Here is a 23,136-nt window from a genome sequence, read left to right on the forward strand (position 1 = left end):
AGTGTATTTTTTGATTGTAGGACAGCAGTTGCTCGTCCAGCTTGCCCTTCCAAACTGCACCTAAACTATACCGAACAAAAGTATAAACACAACATGCTACATTTTCTATGACTTTACTGAGTTACAGTTCATATAAGGAAATCAGTCAGTTGAAATGAATTGTTTTGGCCCTAATCTATGGATTTCACATGATTTGAGAATACAGATTTGAATCTGTTGGTCACAGATACCTTTACAATAAGGTAGGGGCATGGATCATAAAACCAGTCAGCATCTGGTGTGACCACCATTTGTCTCATACTGCGCTACACATCTCCTTCACATAGAGTTGATCAGGCTGTTAATTGTGGCCTGTGAAATGTTGTCCCACTCCTTTTCAATGTCTGTGCGAATTTGCTGGATATTGGCTGTAACTGAAACACACTGTCGTACATGTCGAACCACAGCATCACAAACATGCTTAAATGGGTGACATGCAGGCCATGGGTGTATGCAGGCCATGGAAGAACAGAACAGAACACATTTTCAGCTTTCAGGAATTGTGTATAGATCCTTGCGACATGGGACTGTGCATTAACACGGTGAAACAAGAGGTGATGGTGGCGGATCAATCTACCGACAATGGGCCTCAGGATCTCTTCACGGTATCTCTGTGCTTTCAAATTGCCATCGATAAAATGTAATTGTGTTCGTTGTCCCTAGCTTATGCCTGCCCATACTTTAACCCCACCACCACCATGGGGCACTTTGTTCACAACGTTAACATCAGCAAACTACTCGTCCACACAACGACATACAAGTGGTCTGCAGTTATGAGGCCGGTTGGATGGACTTCCAAATGATCTAAAACAACATTGGTAGAGAAATGAACATTCAATTGTCTAGCAACGGTTCTGGTGGACATTCCTGGAGTCAGCATGCCAATTGCACACTCCCTCAAAACTTGAGACATCTGTGGCATTGTGTTGTGTGACAAAACTGCATATTTTAGCCTTTTATTGTCCCCAGCACAATGTGAACCTGTGTAATGATCATGCTGTTTAATCAACTTCTTGTTATGCCACACTTGTCAGGTGGATGGATTGTTTTAGCAAAGGAAAAATGCTCACTAACAGGAATGTTAACAAATGTGTGCACGCAATTTGAGAGAAATATGCTTTTTGTGCATATATGCAAAATCTTGGATCTTTTATTTCAGCTCACGAAACATAGGACCAACACTTTACATGTTGCATTTATATTTTTGTTCAGTGTATGTTGAATTCTAAATATTTTTTGGGGTGTAGTTACAGTGTGGATAGACATTGCTACATTGCACTTATGACTGACATACCTGTTTGCAGCTTGCGCATTTTAGAATATTTTGAAATATATGCTAATAAAGGTGATTTAGGAAATGTTCACAACAGGGTACTTGCATTTAGTTGGCAAGAAAACAGGGAACTGCTTCAGGTGATGCAATGATCTGGCATATTATGAATTCTTTTTTGGATATCCCTGGTTTTTCAATTCAGCATTTTGCTATTATCTTGTTCCGTCCAGCACAGGGTCACAAATATCTACACTCAATGTTAGCTGTTATATTATAACAAATCTCATCTACCTTATCTTCTACTCTCTGTGCTTAGCTCTCTGTGCCACCAGATCAGTTTTATGATGCATTAATGCTGTATAATATAGCAACAGAAAGCCCCTAAATCTTCTTTGTCTCTGGTTAACTTCTTCTTTGTTAGCTAACTTAAAAGAACTAAACTAAAAAAATGAACTGTCTGTCAGTGCCTCTAGTGTGAGAACTCAAACTCAAAGGGGTGGATAGTCAAGTTTCCTTTCCTGTCCATTTGGCCTGTGCTTTACAGTAAATCATGTTCTGACAGATTTCTCCAACAAGGGCCTTTTGTGTCCAGATCTACTTTGTGAAGATTGGAGTATCTAACAGTGCCTCTGACCCAACGTCTCTGACCCAAACATGCACAACATGTCACTTTTGAAGGATTCAGGAAGCTCCATTATGTGATCAAGTACTCTGTTTCATTTTCTATGTACTGTGTGTCACAGTAGCTTTTACATCAGAGAGGATGGGAGAAGATACATAATTCAGACCCTGAGAGCGTTTTGGGCTGTCATAATTTTCACTTTTAATTGTAGAAGATCTTTCATTGGAGCTATATCTGTTGCATCATAGCTAGACCTTGTTGGCAGTGAGTGTATCGAGACACGTTCACACACGGGAGAACGCTACATCAGTGTGTTGCTTCTTTTCGCCTCTGGCCATTTCTGTCTGCACAGTATAAAGCTTTCCACATCTTCAGGAGGAAGAGTTCAGTCTCACAGAGAGGCATTCGTTCAGTAGGACATGCATCTAATTGATTTATTTTCTGATGATTATGTTTCAGGTAACGTTTTAGGTAATATGCCAGCACTGGGAGTTTGCATACTCAAATTCATAGGGGGGTCTGAGCTAATTCTACAAATGTTACTACATTATTTTCCTGTAGTGCTTGAGGGGCTGAAAAACACATCACTTGTCACTTGATTGGGATCGAGTCCTCAGGAAAGCACAGAGATTAAGCAGGCCCAAGCAATAACTGACATGATTGGCATTTAATCCAGTCAACCCCAATGTCCCTAGCAGCTTAAGACCCATCCATGGGCTCAGGCCCAAGCCACCAGCCTGCACTCCCCCTCTTCCCCCAGCCCTCTTAGCGCTTTCCACAGGCCTGGGAGTGCCAGAGCCCTGAACGCTTTGGGTAGTGGACTGGTACTCTCACATCTAGAAAAGTGTCCGCTAGCGGAGTGTTTCAGGCAGTGGTCCCATATGGCACAGGGTTTGGGATAGGGGTCAAAATAGTGTCACAGGTCCATGTGGTCCTGAATCTGCCCATCTGCTAGCTAGGACACCAATTGCATGCTCAGTTTCTCACTCGCTGACGACTTTCAGCTGTGGGGGCTTCAGACTGACTCAGAAATATAGTATATCTGTATGTATCTGTCTGCTGTCAGTTTCTGACTGCTGCACAATGAAATCACTTGTGTCTAACACGATCATAGAATAATATCTGTATCTGTCACTAGACAGATGTCAGAATAAAACATTGGTGAACAAGATAGCATGGCAGAAAAATGATACCTGAGGTCAAAGCTATTCTGTGTTTCCCCATTTCATCTGATTGTTGTTTTGTTACTGAGTCAACTCAATAGGTTGATTACTATTTGCTCTGGTAGCATACTGTACGAATCAATACCCAACAGACTCAGGCTTTTTTCCCCAGTTGCTCACTCCCTGTACTGCAGATGGTGCATTTCTCTGAACATCAAAGAGCAATTATTACTGTAATAATTATTGCATTGAGAATAATTGGCCTTATGCACTATTAATAGCTTCCCACTGGCCACAAACTGGTTGAATCAACAGTGTTTCAACATAATGTGTCAATGTATTGTGATGTGGAATCTGCGTGGAAAATACTTTGATTACTTTTTTCAAATCCAATGTATGTTGTTTTGAAGGTGATATTTCCACCACAGGATAATGTCATAATGGTAACCACTTTTCAGCATAGACAATCATTTTTGAGATAGGGGGCAGCATTTTCACTTTTGGATGAATAGCGTGCCCAGAGTGAACTGCCTCCTACTCTGTCCGAAGATGCGAATATATGCATATTATTATTAGTATTGGATAGAAAACACTGAAGTTTCTAAAACGGTTTGAATGATGTCTATGAGTATAACAGAACTCATATAGCAGGCGAAAACCTGAGAAAAATCCAACCAGGAACTGGTTTGTAATTTTTCAAATCTTGGCCTACCGAATACACATTGAGATATGGATAAAGTTGCACTTCCTAGGGCTTCCACTAGATGTCAACGATCTTTAGAAACTGTTTTAAGCATTCTACTTTAAAGGAGAGGCTCATAAGAGCTCTTTGAGTCAGTGGTCTGGCAGAGAGCCTTGGTCTCCGGACAGAGTTTCCTCATTCCAGTGCTTTTCTGAAGACAAAGGAATTCTCCGGGTTGGAACATTATTGATGTTTTATGTTAAAAACATCCTAAAGATGTATTCCATACATCGTTTGACATGTTTCTAAAGGACTGTAACGGAACTTTTCGAGTTTTTGTCTGGATGAAGTGCCTGCGCCTCATGAAGATGGATTACTGGGCTGAACAAGCTAACAACAAGTGGCAATTTGGACATAAATGATGGAACATTATGGAACAATTCAGTAATTTATTGTCGAACTGGGATTCCTGGAAGTGCCTTCTGATGAAGATCATCAAAGGTAAGTGAATATTTATGGTGTTGTTTCTAACTTTGTTGATTTCAAAATGGCGGATATTCCTCTGGCTGTTTCGGGTTCTGAGCGCCGTTCTCAGATTATGCTTTTTCCGAAATCTGACACAGCGGTTGCATTAAGGAGAAGTCTATCTTCAATTCTGTATCTTTTATCAATGTTATGAGTATTTCTGCAAAATCACCGGATGTTTTGGAATCAAAACGTTACTGCACGTAAGGCGCCAATGTAAACTAAGATTTTTAAATATAAATATGCACATTATCGAACAAAACATGTGTTGTGTAACATGATTAAATCAAATCAAATATATTTATATAGCCCTTCGTACATCAGCTGATATCTCAAAGAGAGGACAGAAACCCAGCCTAAAACCCCAAACATCAAGCAATGCAGGTGTAGAAGCACGGTGGCTAGGAAAAACTCCCTAGAAAGGCCAAAACCTAGGAAGAAACCTAGAGAGGAACCAGGCTATGAGGGGTGGCCAGTCCTCTTCTGGCTGTGCCGGGTGGGGATTATAACAGAACATGACCAAGATGTTCAAATGTTCATAAATGACCAGCATGGTCAAATAACAATAATCACAGTAGTTGTCGACCTAACATAATCATATGTTGTGCTTTAGCTGTAAAGCATTTTTGAAATCGGACACGATGGGTAGATTAACAAGATGTTTATCTTTCATTTGCTGTATTGGACTTGTTAATGTGTGAAAGTTACATATTTCTAAATAGTATTTTTGAATTTCGTGCGCTGCCTTTTCAGCGGAATGTTGTCGAGGGGTTCCGCTAGCGGAACGCCTGCGCTAGAAAGGATAACATATGTTTCATATGTACCTTTGAAACAATGTCAGATGTTCAACATTATAGCCACTATCTGAAGAAGAAAAAAATTGTCTGGGCAGCACCTCTTACTGGGAAGTTGATCTATCTACTGCTATCCTTTCGGTCTCCCATCCAATGTTTTAACCAAGCTCAGCCATGCTTAGTATCACTGGCTACTACCAATGTGCTATAATGAGAATGACTATTGAGAGATCTCTTAACTATATACTGTAGATTCACTGTTGCTATCAAAGCCATTCCAACAGGCAGTGGAAAAAGTTCCCAATTGTCATACTTAAGTGAAAGGTACTCAAGTAAAAGTGAGTCAGCCAGTAAAATACTACTTCAGTAAAAGTCTAAAAGTATATGGTTTTAAATATACTTAAGCATCAAACGTAAATGTATAAATCATTTAAAATTCCTCAAATTAAGCAAAGCGCAACCATTTGTCTTGTTACAAAAATGTCCGGATAGCCAGGGGCACACGCCAACACTCAGACATTATTTACAAAAATGCATTTGTATTTAGTGAGTCCGCAAGGCCAGAGGCAGTAGGGATGACCACGTGTTCACTTGATAAGTATGTGAATTTGACCATTTTCCTGTCCTGCTAAGCATTCAAAATGCTTAGCAAAATGCTTGTCAATTATAAATAGTGAAGTGTACTTTAAAGTATTTTTTACTTTACACCACTGCAAATGGGTAGGTTTAAGAGAGCAAATGAAATTTAACCATACTTTATAAGTCACCTATCAATGATACAGTATACACTACCATTCAAGAGTTTGGGGTCAAAGAAATGTCCTTGCTTTTAAAAAAGCCCTTTTTTTGTCCACTAAAATAACATCAAATGTATCAGAAATACAGGGTAGACATTGTTAATGTTGTAAATGACTATTGTAGCCGGAAATGGCTGATTTTTTAAATGGAATATCTACATAGGCGTACAGAGCCCCATTATCAGCATCCATCACTCCTGTGTTCCAACGGACTTTGTTAGCTAATCCATGTTTATCCTTTCAAAAGGATAATTGATCATTAGAAAACCCTTTTGCAATTATGTTAGACTTGTGTGGCATCTGTTTCTCAAAACTAGACACTAAATGCACAGTTGTGCACCGAGGCCTCCCACTACTCTTTCTATTCTGGTTAGAGCCAGTTTGCACCGTTCAGTGAAGGGAGTTTCTTGGCAACTTCTTGCATGGAATAGCCTTCATTTCTCAGAACAAAATAGACTGACGAGTTTCAGGAGAAAGTTATTTGCTTCTGGACATTTTGAGCCTGTAATTGAACCCACAAATGCTGATGCTATCATGACACATTGCGAGACCCAGATGCAGACAAAGGAGGCAGATGGTTGGAGTCTTACAATGTTTATTAATCCAAAAGGAGTAGGCAAGAGAATGGTAGTGGACAGGCAAAAGGTCAAAACCAGATCAGAGTCCAGGGGGTACAGAGTGGCAGACAGGATGTGCTCAAGGCAGGCAGAAAGGTCAGGCAGGTGGGTACAGAGTCCAGAAACATTTGAACAGAGTTGCTCAAAAAAGCTGTTGCTCCTGGTACCTCGGCAGGTACCAGGATTCCCCGAATATCACTCCGGAGGTGGTACTTGGGGTTCTCGGGGAACCGGGATAGGCTGTACAAACTCAATACAGATAAGGAAAGAAATTACGGGGCGATTAGGGTTTTTCAGAGGTGACAGGTAGCCTCTGAGCTTACTCCCTGATTTGCTCCATAGTAGCCTTTAACCCATGGTCGTGATGTTCCGTCAAGGAACTGAGCCCTTCCAAAAGGCCCTGTACCAACTCCTCATTTCTCCCAATGGTGGCTCCCTGCAGGGAGACAGCGTGGCGGAGCAGGTCCAAATCTGCTGGGTCTGTCATGGCCAGTTCGTACTATCATGACACAAGGCGAGACCCAGATGCAGACACAGGAGTCAGATGGTTGGAGTCTTACAATGTAAGACTCCAACCATATAAGGCCCTGCCCCGCCCCCCTTTCGGAAAAGCTGACCACGACTCCATTTTGTTGATCCCTGCCTACAGACAGAAACTAAAACAAGAAGCTCCCACGCTGAGGTCTGTCCAATGCTGGTCCGACCAAGCTGACTCCACACTCCAAGACTGCTTCCATCACGTGGACTGGGAGATGTTTCGTATTGCGTCAGCCAACAACATTGACGAATACGCTGATTCGGTGTGCGAGTTCATTAGAACGTGCGTTGAAGATGTCGTTCCCATAGCAACGATTAAAACATTCCCCAACCAGAAACCGTGGATTGATGGCAGCATTCGTGTGGAACTGAAGGCGCGAACCACTGCTTTTAATCAGGGCAAGGTGTCTGGTAACATGACTGAATACAAACAGCGCAGCTATTCCCTCCGCAAGGCTATCAAACAAGCTAAGCGCCAGTACAGAGACAAAGTAGAATCTCAATTCAACGGCTCAGACACAAGAGGCATGTGGCAGGGTCTACAGTCAATCACGGACTACAGGAAGAAACCCAGCCCAGTCACGGACCAGGATGTCTTGCTCCCAGGCAGACTAAACAACTTTTTTGCCCGCTTTGAGGACAATACAGTGCCACTGACACGGCCTGCAACGAAAACATGCGGTCTCTCCTTCACTGCAGCCGAAGTGAGTAAGACATTTAAACGTGTTAACCCTCGCAAGGCTGCAGGCCCAGACGGCATCCCCAGCCGCGCCCTCAGAGCATGCGCAGACCAGCTGGCCGGTGTGTATACGGACATATTCAACCAATCCCTATACCAGTCTGCTGTTCCCACATGCTTCAAGAGGGCCACCATTGTTCCTGTTCCCAAGAAAGCTAAGGTAACTGAGCTAAACGACTACCGCCCCGTAGCACTCACATCCATCATCATGAAGGGCTTTGAGAGACTAGTCAAGGACCATATCACCTCCACCCTACCTGACACCCTTGACCCACTCCAATTTGCTTACCGCCCAAATAGGTCCACAGGCGATGCAATCTCAACCACACTGCACACTGCCCTAACCCATCTGGACAAGAGGAATACCTATGTGAGAATGCTGTTCATCGACTACAGCTCGGCATTCAACACCATAGTACCCTCCAAGCTCGTCATCAAGCTCGAGACCCTGGGTCTCGACCCCGCCCTGTGCAACTGGGTACTGGACTTCCTGACGGGCCGCCCCCAGGTGGTGAGGGTAGGCAACAACATCTCCTCCCCGCTGATCCTCAACACTGGGGCCCCACAAGGGTGCGTTCTGAGCCCTCTCCTGTACTCCCTGTTCACCCACGACTGCGTGGCCACGCACGCCTCCAACTCAATCATCAAGTTTGCGGACGACACAACAGTGGTAGGCTTGATTACCAACAACGATGAGACGGCCTACAGGGAGGAGGTGAGGGCCCTCGGAGTGTGGTGTCAGGAAAATAACCTCACACTCAACGTCAACAAAACTAAGGAGATGATTGTGGACTTCAGGAAACAGCAGAGGGAACACCCCCCCATCCACATCGATGGAACAGTAGTGGAGAGGGTAGCAAGTTTTAAGTTCCTCGGCATACACATCACAGACAAACTGAATTGGTCCACTCACACAGACAGCATCGTGAGGAAGGCGCAGCAGCGCCTCTTCAACCTCAGGAGGCTGAAGAAATTCGGCTTGTCACCAAAAGCACTCACAAACTTCTACAGATGCACAATCGAGAGCATCCTGGCGGGCAGTATCACCGCCTGGTATGGCAACTGCACCGCCCTCAACCGTAAGGCTCTCCAGAGGGTAGTGAGGTCTGCACAACGCATCACCGGGGGCAAACTACCTGCCCTCCAGGACACCTACACCACCCGATGCTACAGGAAGGCCATAAAGATCATCAAGGACATCAACCACCCGAGCCACTGCCTGTTCACCCCGCTGTCATCCAGAAGGCGAGGTCAGTACAGGTGCATCAAAGCTGGGACCGAGAGACTGAAAAACAGCTTCTATCTCAAGGCCATCAGACTGTTAAACAGCCACCACTAACATTGAGTGGCTACTGCCAACACACTGTCAATGCCACTGACTCTACTCCAGCCACTTTAATCATGGGAATTGATGGGAAATGATGTAAATATATCACTAGCCACTTTAAACAATGCTACCTTATATAATGTTACTTACCCTACATTATTCATCTCATATGCATACGTAGATACTGTACTCTATATCATCGACTGCATCCTTATGTAATACATGTATCACTAGCCACTTTAACTATGCCACTTGGTTTACATACTCATCTCATATGTATATACTGTACTCGATATCATCTACTGTATCTTGCCTATGCTGCTCTGTACCATCACTCATTCATATATCTTTATGTACATATTCTTTATCCCCTTACACTGTGTATAAGACAGTAGTTTTTTTGGGAATTGTTAGTTAGATCACTTGTTCGTTATTACTGCATTGTCGGAACTAGAAGCACAAGCATTTCGCTACACTCGCATTAACATCTGCTAACCATGTGTATGTGACAAATAAATTTGATTTGATTTGATTTTGTATTAATCCAAAAGGAGTAGGCAAGAGAATAGTTGTGGACAGGCAAAAGGTCAAAACCAGATCAGAGACCAGAAGGTACAGAGTAGCAGACAGGCTCGTGGTCAAGGCAGGCAGAATGTCAGGAAGGCAGGTACAGAGTCCAGAAACAGGCAAGGGTCAAAACCATTAGGAATAGAAAAAAACAGGCAAACGGGAAAACGCTGGTTGACTTGGAAAACATACAAGAAGAACTGACACATAGAGACAGGAAACATAAGGATAAATACACTGGGGAAAATAAGCGACACCTGGAGGGGGTGGATACAATCACAGGGACAGGTGAAACAGATCAGGGCGTGACAGATGCTCCAGATACTCAACTAGTATTAAGAAGGACAGTTTTATTTCTTCTCTAATCAGACAACAGTTTTCAGCTGTGCTAACATAATTGCAAAAGGGTTTTCAAATGATCAATTAGCCTTTAAAAATGATAAACTTGGATTAGCTAAGACAACATGCCATTGGAACACAGGAGTGATGATTGCTGATAATGGGCCTCTGTACGCCTATGTAGATATTCCATGAAAAATCAGCCGTTTCTAGCTACAACAGTCATTTACAACATTAACAAGGTCTACACAGTATTTCTGATCATTTTAATGTTATTTTAATGGACAAAAAATGTGCTTTTCTTAAAAAAAACAAGGATATTTCTAATAGATCCCAAACTTTTGAAATGAAGTGTATATAGCATATATAGCATTTGCAAAGTCATTGAAGCTATTGTTTCAAGTCAATCCGGGATTCAACTAAAAATAGACCATACATATAAGACTAGAGTTTCAAAGTTTGGATAACTGAAATGTAATCTTCAAGTTGATAATTGATATGTTGGATTTACAGTGCCTTGCGAAAGTATTTGGCCCCCTTGAACTTTGCGACCTTTTGCCACATTTCAGTCTTCAAACATAAAACTGTGTTTTTTTGTGAAGAATCAACAACAAGTGGGACACAATCATGAAGTGGAACGACATTTATTGGATATTTCAAACTTTTTAAACAAATCAAAAACTGAAAAATTGGGTGTGCAAAATTATTCAGCCCCCTTAAGTTAATACTTTGTAGCGCCACCTTTAGCTGCGATTACAGCTGTAAGTCGCTTGGGGTATGTCTCTATCAGTTTTGCACATCGAGAGACCGACATTTTTTCCCATTCCTACTTGCAAAACAGCTCGAGCTCAGTGAGGTTGGATGGAGAGCATTTGTGAACAGCAGTTTTCAGTTCTTTCCACAGATTCTCGATTGGATTCAGGTCTGGACTTTGACTTGGCCATTCTAACACCTGGATATGTTTATTTTTTAACCATTCCATTGTAGATTTTGCTTTATGTTTTGGATCATTGTCTTGTTGGAAGACAAATCTCCGTCCCAGTCTCAGGTCTTTTGCAGACTCCATCGGGTTTTCTTCCAGAATGGTCCTGTATTTGGCTCCATCCATCTTCCCATCAATTTTAACCATCTTCCCTGTCCCTGCTGAAGAAAAGCAGGCCCAAACCATGATGCTGCCACCACCATGTTTGACAGTGGGGATGGTGTGTTCAGGGTGATGAGCTGTGTTGCTTTTACGCCAAACATAATGTTTTGCATTGTTGCCAAAAAGTTCAATTTTGGTTTCATCTGACCAGAGCACCTTCTTCCACATGTTTGGTGTGTCTCCCAGGTGGCTTGTGGCAAACTTTAAACGACACTTTTCATGGATATCTTTAAGAAATGGCTTTCTTCTTGCCACTCTTCCATAAAGGCCAGATTTGTGCAATATACGACTGATTGTTGTCCTATGGACAGAGTCTCCCACCTCAGCTGTAGATCTCTGCAGTTCATCCAGAGTGATCATGGGCCTCTTGGCTGCATCTCTGATCAGTCTTCTCCTTGTATGAGCTGAAAGTTTAGAGGGACGGCCAGGTCTTGGTAGATTTGCAGTGGTCTGATACTCCTTCCATTTCAATATTATTGCTTGCACAGTGCTCCTTGGGATGTTTAAAGCTTAGGAAATCTTGTTGTATCCAAATACAGCTTTAAACTTCTTCACAACAGTATCTCGGACCTGCCTGGTGTGTTCCTTGTTCTTCATGATGCTCTCTGCGCTTTTAACGGACCTCTGAGACTATCACAGTGCAGGTGCATTTATACGGAGACTTGATTACACACAGGTGGATTGTATTTATCATCATTAGTCATTTAGGTCAACATTGGATCATTCAGAGATCCTCACTGAACTTCTGGAGAGAGTTTGCTGCACTGAAAGTAAAGGGGCTGAATAATTTTGCACGCCCAATTATTCCGTTTTTGATTTGTTAAAAAAGTTTGAAATATCCAATAAATGTCGTTCCACTTCATGATTGTGTCCCACTTGTTGTTGATTCTTCACAAAAAAATACAGTTTTATATCTTTATGTTTGAAGCCTGAAATGTGGCAAAAGGTTGCAAAGTTCAAGGGGACGAATACTTTCGCAAGGCACTGTAAGTATTCAGACCCTTTACTCAGTACTTTGGAACATTTGGCAGCACCTCTGGCAGCGATTACAGCCTTGAGTCTTCTTGGGTATGATGCTACAAGCTTGGCACACCTGTATTTGGGGAGTTTCTCCCATTCTTCCCTGCAGTTCCTCTCAAGCTCTGTGAGGTTGGATGGGGAACATAGCTGTACAGCTATTATCAGGTCTCCCCAGAGATGTTCGATCAGGTTCAGGCCCCGGGCTCTGGCTGGGCCACAAGACATTCAGAGACTTGTCCCGAAGCCAATCCTGCGTTGTCTTGGTTGTGTGCTTATGGTTGTTGTCCTATTGGAAGGTGAACCCTTGCCCCAGTCTGAGGTTCTCAGCGCTCTGGAGCAGGTTTTCATCAAGGATGTGCGTTCACCTTTCCCTCGATCCTGACTAGTCTCCATGTCCCTGCCTCTGCAAAACATCCCCACAGCATGGTGCTGCCTCCACCGTGCTTAACCGTAGGGATGGTGCCAGGTTTCCATCAAGAACCATGAATAGAAACAGGTAAAACTAAACAAAGTACAGCTAGTTTGAAGTCTTTCCAGCTGCAGTTTGAAGTGATTGTGTTAGCTGCGTTGTGGCTGGCTCCTCTGAACAACATTGTCCTAATTAGAGAGCAGATTTTCTATGCCAGGTGAAATCGAGCATCATTACCTCATTGTTATGGATGTAAATGTCACTGGAAAACAGCTTAAACAAATGCAAATGAAGCTACTTCGTTGTTGTTCTGGCTGCACTGTTTGACTTGACTGTAAGTTAGCCGCAGTTTGCTAGCTAGCAAGCAAGGGATAAGAACATTGCAAGCCAGTATGGCAATGGAACATTTAGAACAAACATCTGGGTCACGTCTCTGGCAATGGAACCAATAAAACCAGCGACCAGCCGGCTTGTGTAGCAAGCCTAGATTTTTGTCAGGACTATATCTTGTGGAAGGATGAAATAGTATGAATAAATCAATCAACATAACGTTTTTAATGACAATATGTCAATCATTATTTAAATATCTTGTTAACCCGTTAAAAGTGATATTATAAGTGTATAAAGTCATAATGCCCTTGAAGCTCGTGTTTAGAGGATAATATAAATTGGCACAGTTAACAACATCCATGCCAATATATCCTCCCAACACCAGCTTCTTGGGCATTATCACTTAAATAGAGCACTACTTTTGACCACAGCCCTTTGGTTCCTTTACTCCCTGATTATTTATGTAGCCTGGCTGGAGAGTTGTTAGTCCATTTTTATTACCTTCCCCATCCTCTCACCCTCCAGGTAGTTTGTCCTCTGACATGTTTTCTCTCTTTGACTACCTTTCCTTTCCCGTCTTCTTTACCTTTCCACCAATGCTATGTTCTCCTCCTATAGTCCCTGAGGCTCCCAGGCATATCAAGACCTGCTTTGGTCTGGCCGATGTAAACATGACTGCACTGGCTACACTCTCCACTGATGTTGGAGGTGTTTTTCTCCTTATTTGGGTCATGTCTCTGAATGCCTGTTCATATTTAGTCAGTATGGGTTGTGCCAGCCCACCAGCCACAGCTTCCCTACAGTTTCTCACTCTGTGCCTTAAGCATTATGCTGAGTTTGTCGAACCCTGAAACATCTGCTGTCATTACCAGATGAGTTTTCAGTACAGAGAAAGCACCTTAATCAGCTGTTATGCAGCATTGTGTTCTGCACCAAGATGAGTATGCGGCACTGACATGAACAAGCTCAGATTGACACAAAGCAAATTGGTATACACTTTCATGCAGAGCATCGTAGAGAGAGAGACTTAACTAAGTGAAATTCGAAATTGTTTTTTATTTTTACATTGGATAAAAGTAGAGACTCAGAGCTACAACATAGTATATCATACATTGCATTTGAGGAACAATGGGAAAGTAATTCTGCTTTGAAAGTTAATCAACTTGTAAACTCACTTTTGAGAAAATTGCCTTTAACTGTTTTGGTATCTAGTGAAGAACTCTTCCTTGTCTACACCCATTCACCATCGTTCACACCCTCAAGCTTTAGCCCCAACCATCTCGGAGCGTTCTCGGTGCTCACACTTGACGCTCTGGCCGATCATTTGTTTACCTCTGGATAACATGAAAACAGCCTAACCAGCTGTGCTGGCAATAATTTAATTATGCATTTTTTGCAGACATTTACTGACACCGGCCATATTCAACAGGTGTTGTACACATGTCACGTAACATCAGCTAACGAGCCAGCCAGCTAACGTTAGCTAGTTAAACATCAATGAACAAAGTGCCAAAAATGCCACAGTGCTGGGAGCTAACCAACCATGTCCAATGTTAGCTAGCTAACATTAGGCTTTAACTAGAAAAGCAAACAGCTATGGGAAATGAATAATAACGTCAGCTAGGGAGCCAGCCAACTAACGTTAGCGAGCTAGCTAACAGTACACTTTAGCTAAAGATATATAGTTAGCTAGCTAGCTAGGTAAACAATGAGCTAACGTTGGCTATTTAAACAACAATGAACAAAGTGACAATGCCACAGTCCATGGAGCTCACCAACCAGGTTCAATGTTAGCTAGCTAACATTAAGCTCTAACTAGAAAAGCAAATGAATAATAACTTCAGCTAGGGAGCCAGCCAGCCAGCTAACTTTATCAAGCTAGCTAACAGTACACTTTAGCTTGAAATGAAACCACTTTCTGTCAAAATTATAAACGTGTAATATCTGAAAATGTAGCTAGCTAATGCTAGACTATCTTACTTGTATACATTATCATGCATGATGCACCCGTCTCCCTGTCAGGAATGCCCTACCATGGTTGCCCTTAGTTTGAAGATGTAATCCGGATACTGGTGTTTTCTCCATCTCTTTAATTATCATACTCTAATTCCACTGTTTTCAAAACTTGATCCTCCAGAAAGAGGATTGCAACACTTATGCAGCTCTACTACACAATACATTTTTAAACAAGCGGCGTTTGTCCGAATTACCAACACAGACTGACAAGTTCAAATAGACAGAAGCCATCTGTATGGCAGACCAATCTGAACTCCTGTCTCGGCATGTCCAGCCCAATCATGGCTAGTGGGAAGGTTGCTTACTTTTTCTGTGGCTTAACCAACAAGGCTCGTAATTTAACAATTTTATTCATATTTACAGATGGCATACACATTTGTTATTAAGGCACATTAAAGTTGACATGTTTGAGAAGGCATTTCTGCCATAAAACACACTTTGATACAAAAAATATTCAAAAGGCTCTCCTGTGAAGTTATGGCTTGCAACAGATGCCTTGTTTCCCGAATCTGGTAAAATGTGTTATACAGAAATGACAGTGTGTATTGAGCTACCACCATATAATGGTACATCTAAATATCATATTATGAAAAGTCTTTGACACCTGTCCCCTTTGAACCATGGCCAAACTTTGTAATATAAACAAAATTACAAGACATCTAAGAGTCATGTCTTGTTTTCAAACTCTTGAATCTGGTCCAGACGTGTCCTTAACCTTATTAAAACAACTTTGACTTCTCTGCACCTCAGGACGACACTCATGTCACCCGGCAACGCACCTGTGGTGGTGACACAATTAAAATATCACCCTCCACATCATAAAAAATTAAATATATGCAGAAGGAGAACTTCAACCCGATAACAGTTTTCTCTTTTTTTCATTCTGCCAGAGTCAATACCGTTTATCTGTTTGTCATGTTTACGACGGCCTTGACAACTAGTAACTTTCCGAGGGAGTCTCTTACGGTTCCCAATCTGCGCCAGCAGCTCGGTGAGCCATATGTTCTTTGATTATGGGAGGTGATGTGTGAGAATGCTGTCAGCCGGCTGCGTGGTGTTATCTGAGGCAGACACGGTGGGTCAAGGCTTGGCACCGAGGGCTGACACATGCTAATGAACTTATCTCATTAAATATGCATCAAGCGCCCTCCAGGAACGCACAGCGGAGCGTAGACAAAATTCGCAGGAATTATGGGAACAGTCATTTCTCATTATGTCTCTGTTAAATAAGGAGTGACCTGTCTGATCAATGGGCTGACCTCAACGAGATAGTTCCTCCTGATTCTGCAAGGGAACTTTGCAGATTACTTTAGACTTTTAAGATACTGCAGTGACAGTATCAACTTAAATGCCCGGGTGTATGGGGGTGTAACCTTGGTATAATATGCTCCCGCTGACGCCAATGTTACAAGTCTATGAAATTAATCAAAGACAATGATGTCAATGAGGGTTGTGGTTATGCAATTAAAGTCTCGGTGCTCACGTTATTATATCACTCATAACTACATTAGGAAGGAACAAAAGAGAGTTTGTGTGACAGGTGTTGAATCATCCTAAACTAAGTTGTCTCCTTTGTTGATGAACAATTCAGAGTATATTTCCCATGGCTTTTACTCCTACTCCCACTCTTAATACGGGTATATTATTGACTTCTAGTTTATTATTTTGGCATCCAATGGCTTAAATGCTACTACAAGAAAGTATTAACATTTATATCGGCACCATTGCATTTCATCACATTGTAACAAGACCTTAGCTCAGTTGAAGCATAAAGTATTTCAGCAACTCACAGTTGAACGCTTGAGTGTTTTTAATGGTTTTCCCATGGTATAAATGATGTTAATGGTTGCTCAATTTATGATTGGCAATGAACACATTCGGTTAATTCTCATTTATACGGCTCTGTGATCAAATCAATTGTTCACTCATTTATATATTGCCAAAGTTTGGTTAAAATGATTTGTCCCACTTGCCCAGAACAACAGTATTTTGTTTGTATTTTCTAGGTTTTGTGAAATCCAATCTTTTAATTGCTTAACTGGATTCATGATTGGGCCTAATTAGCTCAAATGTTCTTTTATTCAGGGTGCTGTCCATCTGGATTCAATTGGATAATGTACAGCACATATACTGAAGATTGTCAAGTTCAACGTAAATGTACTGTTTGTGGGTAAAGGGTTCTGAGCTAATACATAAATATCTACACAACAAATTCTCCAGTGTAAAAAGACAACAATAATTTTACATTGAGAGTGTTAAACCAACACTGAAAGTGTTGTCTGTGAACCCATATAGACACCGGAAAACAATGTTAAATTACCACACTGCTTAGAATAAAGCCTTTTTCAAATATTTCCAAGAGTGTCTTGCTTTTCGAGTAAATTATATTTACCGCCCATGACTGTATTTGTTAGTGACAGAGACATGGTTGTTGTATCCATTTTCTAGAAAAGCAAACCGCTTGAATACATGTGATTGAAAATAATAAAAGTAGAAAATCCCCACACTGGCTGGATTCCAAAATAAATTATACATCAGCTTGCAAACCAGCATGTGACGAGCAGGCTTGACATAGCCTGTAAACTATGAGTTTCAGGCCATTGTATTACAATTCTCAGTGTAATGGTACTCTTTATGGTCATTCTTTGTAGCTTCAGCAATGAGTACATAATTATACCTCAAAACTCCTGTCTAAAGGATTTCAGATTCCCTGCTTTTTTTGAGGAAACTACCAACCAGGAAAAATGATAATGATGGGTGTAGTTTTGGTTCAAAGTGATGTGTAGGAGTTTCAGGCCCATGTATTAGGGACCAACTAGGCCCTCAAAATAAGGCTTTATGAACAACGTATAGTTTGTGTTAAATATACAGCATATTATATATATATTTTTTGTGTGTTAACATATTCGCTTAGGGTCGAGGGTATTTCAATTCATTATTGTACTTCGTATACAATTTTTAAGTTAACACAATGCAATTAAACTACACTAATAGCCCATGGCCATGTTGATTGGATAAGCGTTGTAAAGCATTTCTTAGCGTGGGTGATATGAAAGCAGGATTAAATAGTATTTCTCATGTATTAGTTAATGTGAATACCGGACTGTGATAATTGGAGGAATGAGAGACACTGTTTTCTTTCTGTTATTGTTGACACTGGTCTGATATGTTGTGTTTTTTGTTTTTAATCGGGCATCGCCGAGGTCTACTAAGCTCACATCCAATTGCACACAGACTGTTATTTAAGTGCACAGAACAGCAGATAGCTTATCTGATGGGTTTATTTAGTTTTTTTGGGGAGAAGACTCCAGAAGTATCCCAAATGGTACGCTATTTCCTATTTAGTGTCCATAGGGCTCTGGCCAAAAATAGTTCACTATGAAGGGAATAGGGTGCTATTTGGGATGCACACCAACTTTTAATTCCAATGTGTAATTGTAATGATTTGGGAGGCAGTGGGACAAGTAATGGCCTCTATTCATCAAGTTGTTTTTATGTGGCACACTGCTTTGCCAAAAATAGGCATCCTCAATTAAATTGTGATCGCTCCCTTTTATAACAAAAGAAGGGAAATCTTCTGTTCGTTTTATAAATTATGTCGCAATCTTTATTCCTTACGGTTGGTGTGAATTTAAACCTTTGATGTATTATTTCACCATGAAGGTCTGTGATAAAAAAAGCATAGTTTCTCTATTCCATCATAGGTAGTAGCCACCTGCTAACCTATGGTGTGGTCCGTGCAAACCTGGAAACATGATAAGATTGTACCTTTGGCATGTGTTCACTTCAAAAGGCTATTATCAAGAGCTTTTGAAACTATCAGGAGGCAACAGTGATGCTCAAGTGATGCTCAAGCATCAAGTGATGCTTGCTGAAAAGGACACTCCTACTATGCACTTTGTTACATTATTTAACACATATCCTGGATGGGTAAAGCAGGAATGATAGAAAAATAGATATACATTCAAGCATGTATGGCACATTTAATCTTCTACTTTCAGACAGGCACACACTCGCATTTGGAATTCTAAACTATCTCCAATAGCTCAAATGGCATTTGAATGAAAATACAGTGGAAACAGTAAAGTAGGTAGAAAATATAATATCGGGACAAATAAAATATTCAATTGGACGGGATCTGGGAGTTGAAATATTTGTTGTTAATCTCCAAAGTGTTCATTCACTCGGGCTCCTGAGTGGCGCAGCGGTCTAAAGCACTGCATCTCGGTGCAAGAGGCCTCACTACAGTCCCTGGTTTGAATTCAGGCTGTATCACATTCGGCCATGATTGGGAGTCCCATAGGGCAGCGCACAATTGGCCAAGCGTCGTCAAGGTTTGGCCTGGGTAGACAGTCGTTGTCTTATAAGAATTTGTTCTTAACTGACTTGCCTAGTTAATTAAAAAATGTAAATAAATAAAAGGTGTGTATAGCTGTCAAATTACAGAATTGTGATTGTTATGGCATAATTATAAGATCATCCATAGTCATTTCTTTCCATACTCTGTTATACTCAAGGTGACATTTTGACAAAAAATGCAGAAAGTTTTTCTTCAAAATTAGTTGCTCTCTTTTGACACAAGCATTCTTTTCTGTGTGTTGTGTAATTGGGGCCTATTAACATTATTCAACAGGTGCTTAACATTAACATTAACATTTCTTTCTGATTTCTCTCCTCCAGGTGATGAGCTTCATTAATCGTTGAAGGTGACAGGCAACCCACCCCGGCCAGCGGCTCATAATCTTGGCTGTGTCCAGTCCACTCCTTCACCACGGTTTCAGCATCCCTTCCTCTTTCAGTTGTGATCTGGCTTTCCATTTGTTGGGACTTTAACTTGGAGACCTCAAACTCACAGACCGCCAATGCTTACAAGGAACTGCCTGCTACTGTTCCTTTGGTTTGTCTTCGACAAAGGCTCCCTGTCTCCTGTACGCCCGCCAGGCGCACCGCTGAGCAGGAGCAGTCTGGGAAAGGAGCATCCCAGGAGCCTGGTGGGCCCGATGAGAAATGGGGCATCTGGGTTTCAGAGAGTCAAGAGGGGCTGGGTATGGAACCAGTTCTTCGTGCTGGAGGAGTACATGGGGTCAGACCCACAGTACGTGGGCAAGGTAAGGATGCTTTGCGTTGTTATTAATTGCATGGGAGTGTGTCATAAATCATAGAGCTAAGAGCTCGGGAGAAATTGATGAGGGATGGAGTTGAGAAGGAAGAGCTACGTTGGTAGTGGTAACAGGAGTAGAGCATGTTTGAATTATAGAGTTCTATGTCACTTGACATAGCCCGCTATTACCAATTGTCAATCTTTTACTTCGCTTCGCTCCTGGAGCTACATCTGAACATTTTTCATGAGTGTATTAGGATATGAATGAAAGAAAAATTTCTTTCTTTTTGAGATTTATGCCAATGTTTCAATGTCTGGCAGACACTTTTTATTGCAGCTACACACGGCATTCGTGTGGTAAATGGATCAATGACCCGGCAGGAATACATTTAAATCATGGCTCTTGTAAATCTGTCAGAACATCCTAGTTACTAGGGAGGGAGGATTCTGACAGCAGTAAAAGACAGAGGACACACACCTCCTAGACTTAAGCCGGGTGGAGAATACACGACTTTCAAAATCCTAACATCAATGAGCCTCTCATGTTAAACAACCGTCTTTCCTGTAGTTTTTTGTGTTGCCAACGTAGTGTTGAGCACACTAAACGATGTGGCACAGACGGTGGTCACACACTAAAAGATTCTTTACTTGGTCGTGAGGATTCTCGATACCATGCTGTCTCACAAAAAAAAATGTGATAAGAATAAATGTAGCAACAAGTTGTGGCTCAAAGCAGCCTCATAAACATTCAGTCAGGCATTCACACTTGTCATACAGAGTTGAAATATCTAGCCACCATTTTGAATTTAATAACATTGCTTGTGAACCTCAGATCTGTAATGATTTGACGCTTTGGTTAAAGGCAAGTACAAACGCATACTAGTAGTAATTGCTCCTGCTCGAGAGTCCACACATTCTGGGTGATGTGAAACAACGTCATCATCTCACTGGGTTTTTCCCTTGCAAGCTATCATTGGCTATTGCTGATCACCGTTCTAAAAACTTGTCGTTGCACATCTCACACTACACGAGCATTTGTGCCGATAAAATCAACGTTTGAAAATTTCAGGACGTCTGGGACTGCTCAAAGATGAGATCGGGAGCTCTCAGATTGCATCTCTGACCCGCTCACATTAAACAAGTGCCGGTGATGGCCACATGCCCTGAGTAGGCAATGACATGGGGATTTTGTCTCCGATCTCAAAAACTAGTTTGGGACAGCTAAATTGGGGCCAAAATCATGTAGTGTACACCTGGCCTTATTGAACTGAATTGCATGAAGTCTGCAATTCACAATATGTTTTTTTCTCTTTGCTCTGGCTTAAGACATCCTTTAACTAAACTCATAGGGGTTTTAAGGCTGAAGTTGTAATTTGGCACCCCTATCTTAGGCAGGATAATAGTAAGACTGACTTATCTACCCCGGTGCCACTGCAATCAGCCCTGACGTGCTGCACTGTTTGTGAAAGTCTCACAGGCTAAAGCAGCCCTGGTACTGTCTGTCTGCTGCACTCAAAAATCACTTAATCCCTGGCCGCTGCACCGCTTCAAAATAATTGACTGATTCTCTGCCATATCAAAGGCATTTGGAGATCAAGTCCCTCGACCTTCCGTAGGACAATCTTAAAGAGGGATAATCTGCTGCAACCAAATAAATAGTGTCACGGGATGAGAGACCCAATGAGAGCGTATGCTACCTAGACAATGGACACTTGATTAACCGGGTGTCAGACAGTGGCTTTTCTCGCAGGGATTTAGATCAAGCACAGTCTTCGTACAGATACTGTATCCATAATATATCCATAATTATGGTTTATTGTTTTACTGTTTTATTTTCCAGAGTGGAATTGACCAGAGTGGGCTGTAATGCGGCAGGAATTAATGTCTATAATACATCAAGACTAGACTTTGCAGCAATACATTCACATCAGAACACAAACATAATTACTATGCATTAAATTCTAGAATAGAGTTTACCAACATCCAACAACCAGCTTGTTTATGCACTTCGCCTAGCTACTTGTACTAACAGACACAGGATGAGTAGCAGAGAAGAGACCTGAGTTGCATCCCAAATGGCATCCTATTCCCTATATAGTGCTCTAGTTTTAACCAGGGCCCACAGTGTGCACCAGATATGGAATAGGGGACAATTTGGTAACACATTTACATAACAATAATGATGAGGTAATTTTTAAAGTGACTATGCATAGATAATAAACGTCTGCTGCTACTCGCTGTTTTTTGTGGGGGGTTTTACGGTTTCTTGGTCAGTGACTAGGAGTTTCTTGTTTATTTCTAAATCATATGTTAAATGCGACTTTGATTATAACCCTGCTTACACATAGATGATTCCATCTTGTGAATGTTCTCCATGGGTTAGGTTGAGGAAGGACTCTTGGACATGTTCACTCCAAATTAAGTATGATGAATAGGTTGTGTCATCTTGCCCTGCTGATAATCTCAGATGACGTCATCAAGGCTTCATGGGAAAACGTTTTTGGGATGTCATGAATTCACAACTTGGGGAGGCCTCATGAGGAAAATTCAAAGCTGCTGTGATTTATTCCAAAAATCTGAATTAATTTACAGAATGGGTTCTGCTTTCTAATTTAGACGAGACATCGAAATTGGTCCAAGAGAAGTGTGCTTGCCAAGAAAGTAATGACAACACTCTCTTGCAGTGGCCAAAACACAAAAGGGTGACAACCAAAACAGAATAACACAACAACAACATCCCTATTTCTGAAAATAAAAAGTCTAATGAGATGCCCCCTGTTTAACCCTCCATAACACTGCATCCCTCATGTTTGCATCTACTTGTATTGGAATCCAAATAAATGAAGGTTACAGTTCTGTGGTGAATGAAATTGTTATATTACTGGAGTAGGGAATGGCAGGGAAGAGGGAAGAAAGGGAATTCTGAAAGGAATTTTTTAAGACTTCTTCACAAGAACTGCCTTCTCGTCTATTTCGGAATAATGAATGCAAGCAAAGCAACGTTTGTTTTCTTCTGTGACACGCCAGAGGAGGAAAAATCTGCGTTTGCATTTTCACTTGTCAATGTGTCAAAGGAATAAACGCAATAAAACAAC

At 41.6% G+C, this 23,136-nt stretch overlaps 1 protein-coding gene across 1 annotated transcript in view; it reads left to right on the plus strand.

Moving 5' to 3' along the window:
• The window catches only part of LOC109909555 (cadherin-12-like), a 194,997-nt gene that overhangs the window by 62,554 nt on the left and 109,307 nt on the right, over positions 1-23,136 (plus strand). Inside the window, exon 2 of the mRNA XM_020508572.2 lies at positions 19,621-20,048. Within this exon, the coding sequence (XP_020364161.1) occupies positions 19,803-20,048 (246 nt within the window). The 5' untranslated portion in view covers positions 19,621-19,802. The remainder of the gene's footprint in view (positions 1-19,620; positions 20,049-23,136) is intronic.

Source organism: Oncorhynchus kisutch, linkage group LG18 (genome assembly GCF_002021735.2).
Source record: "Oncorhynchus kisutch isolate 150728-3 linkage group LG18, Okis_V2, whole genome shotgun sequence".
Classification (NCBI taxonomy): Eukaryota; Metazoa; Chordata; class Actinopteri; order Salmoniformes; family Salmonidae; genus Oncorhynchus; species Oncorhynchus kisutch.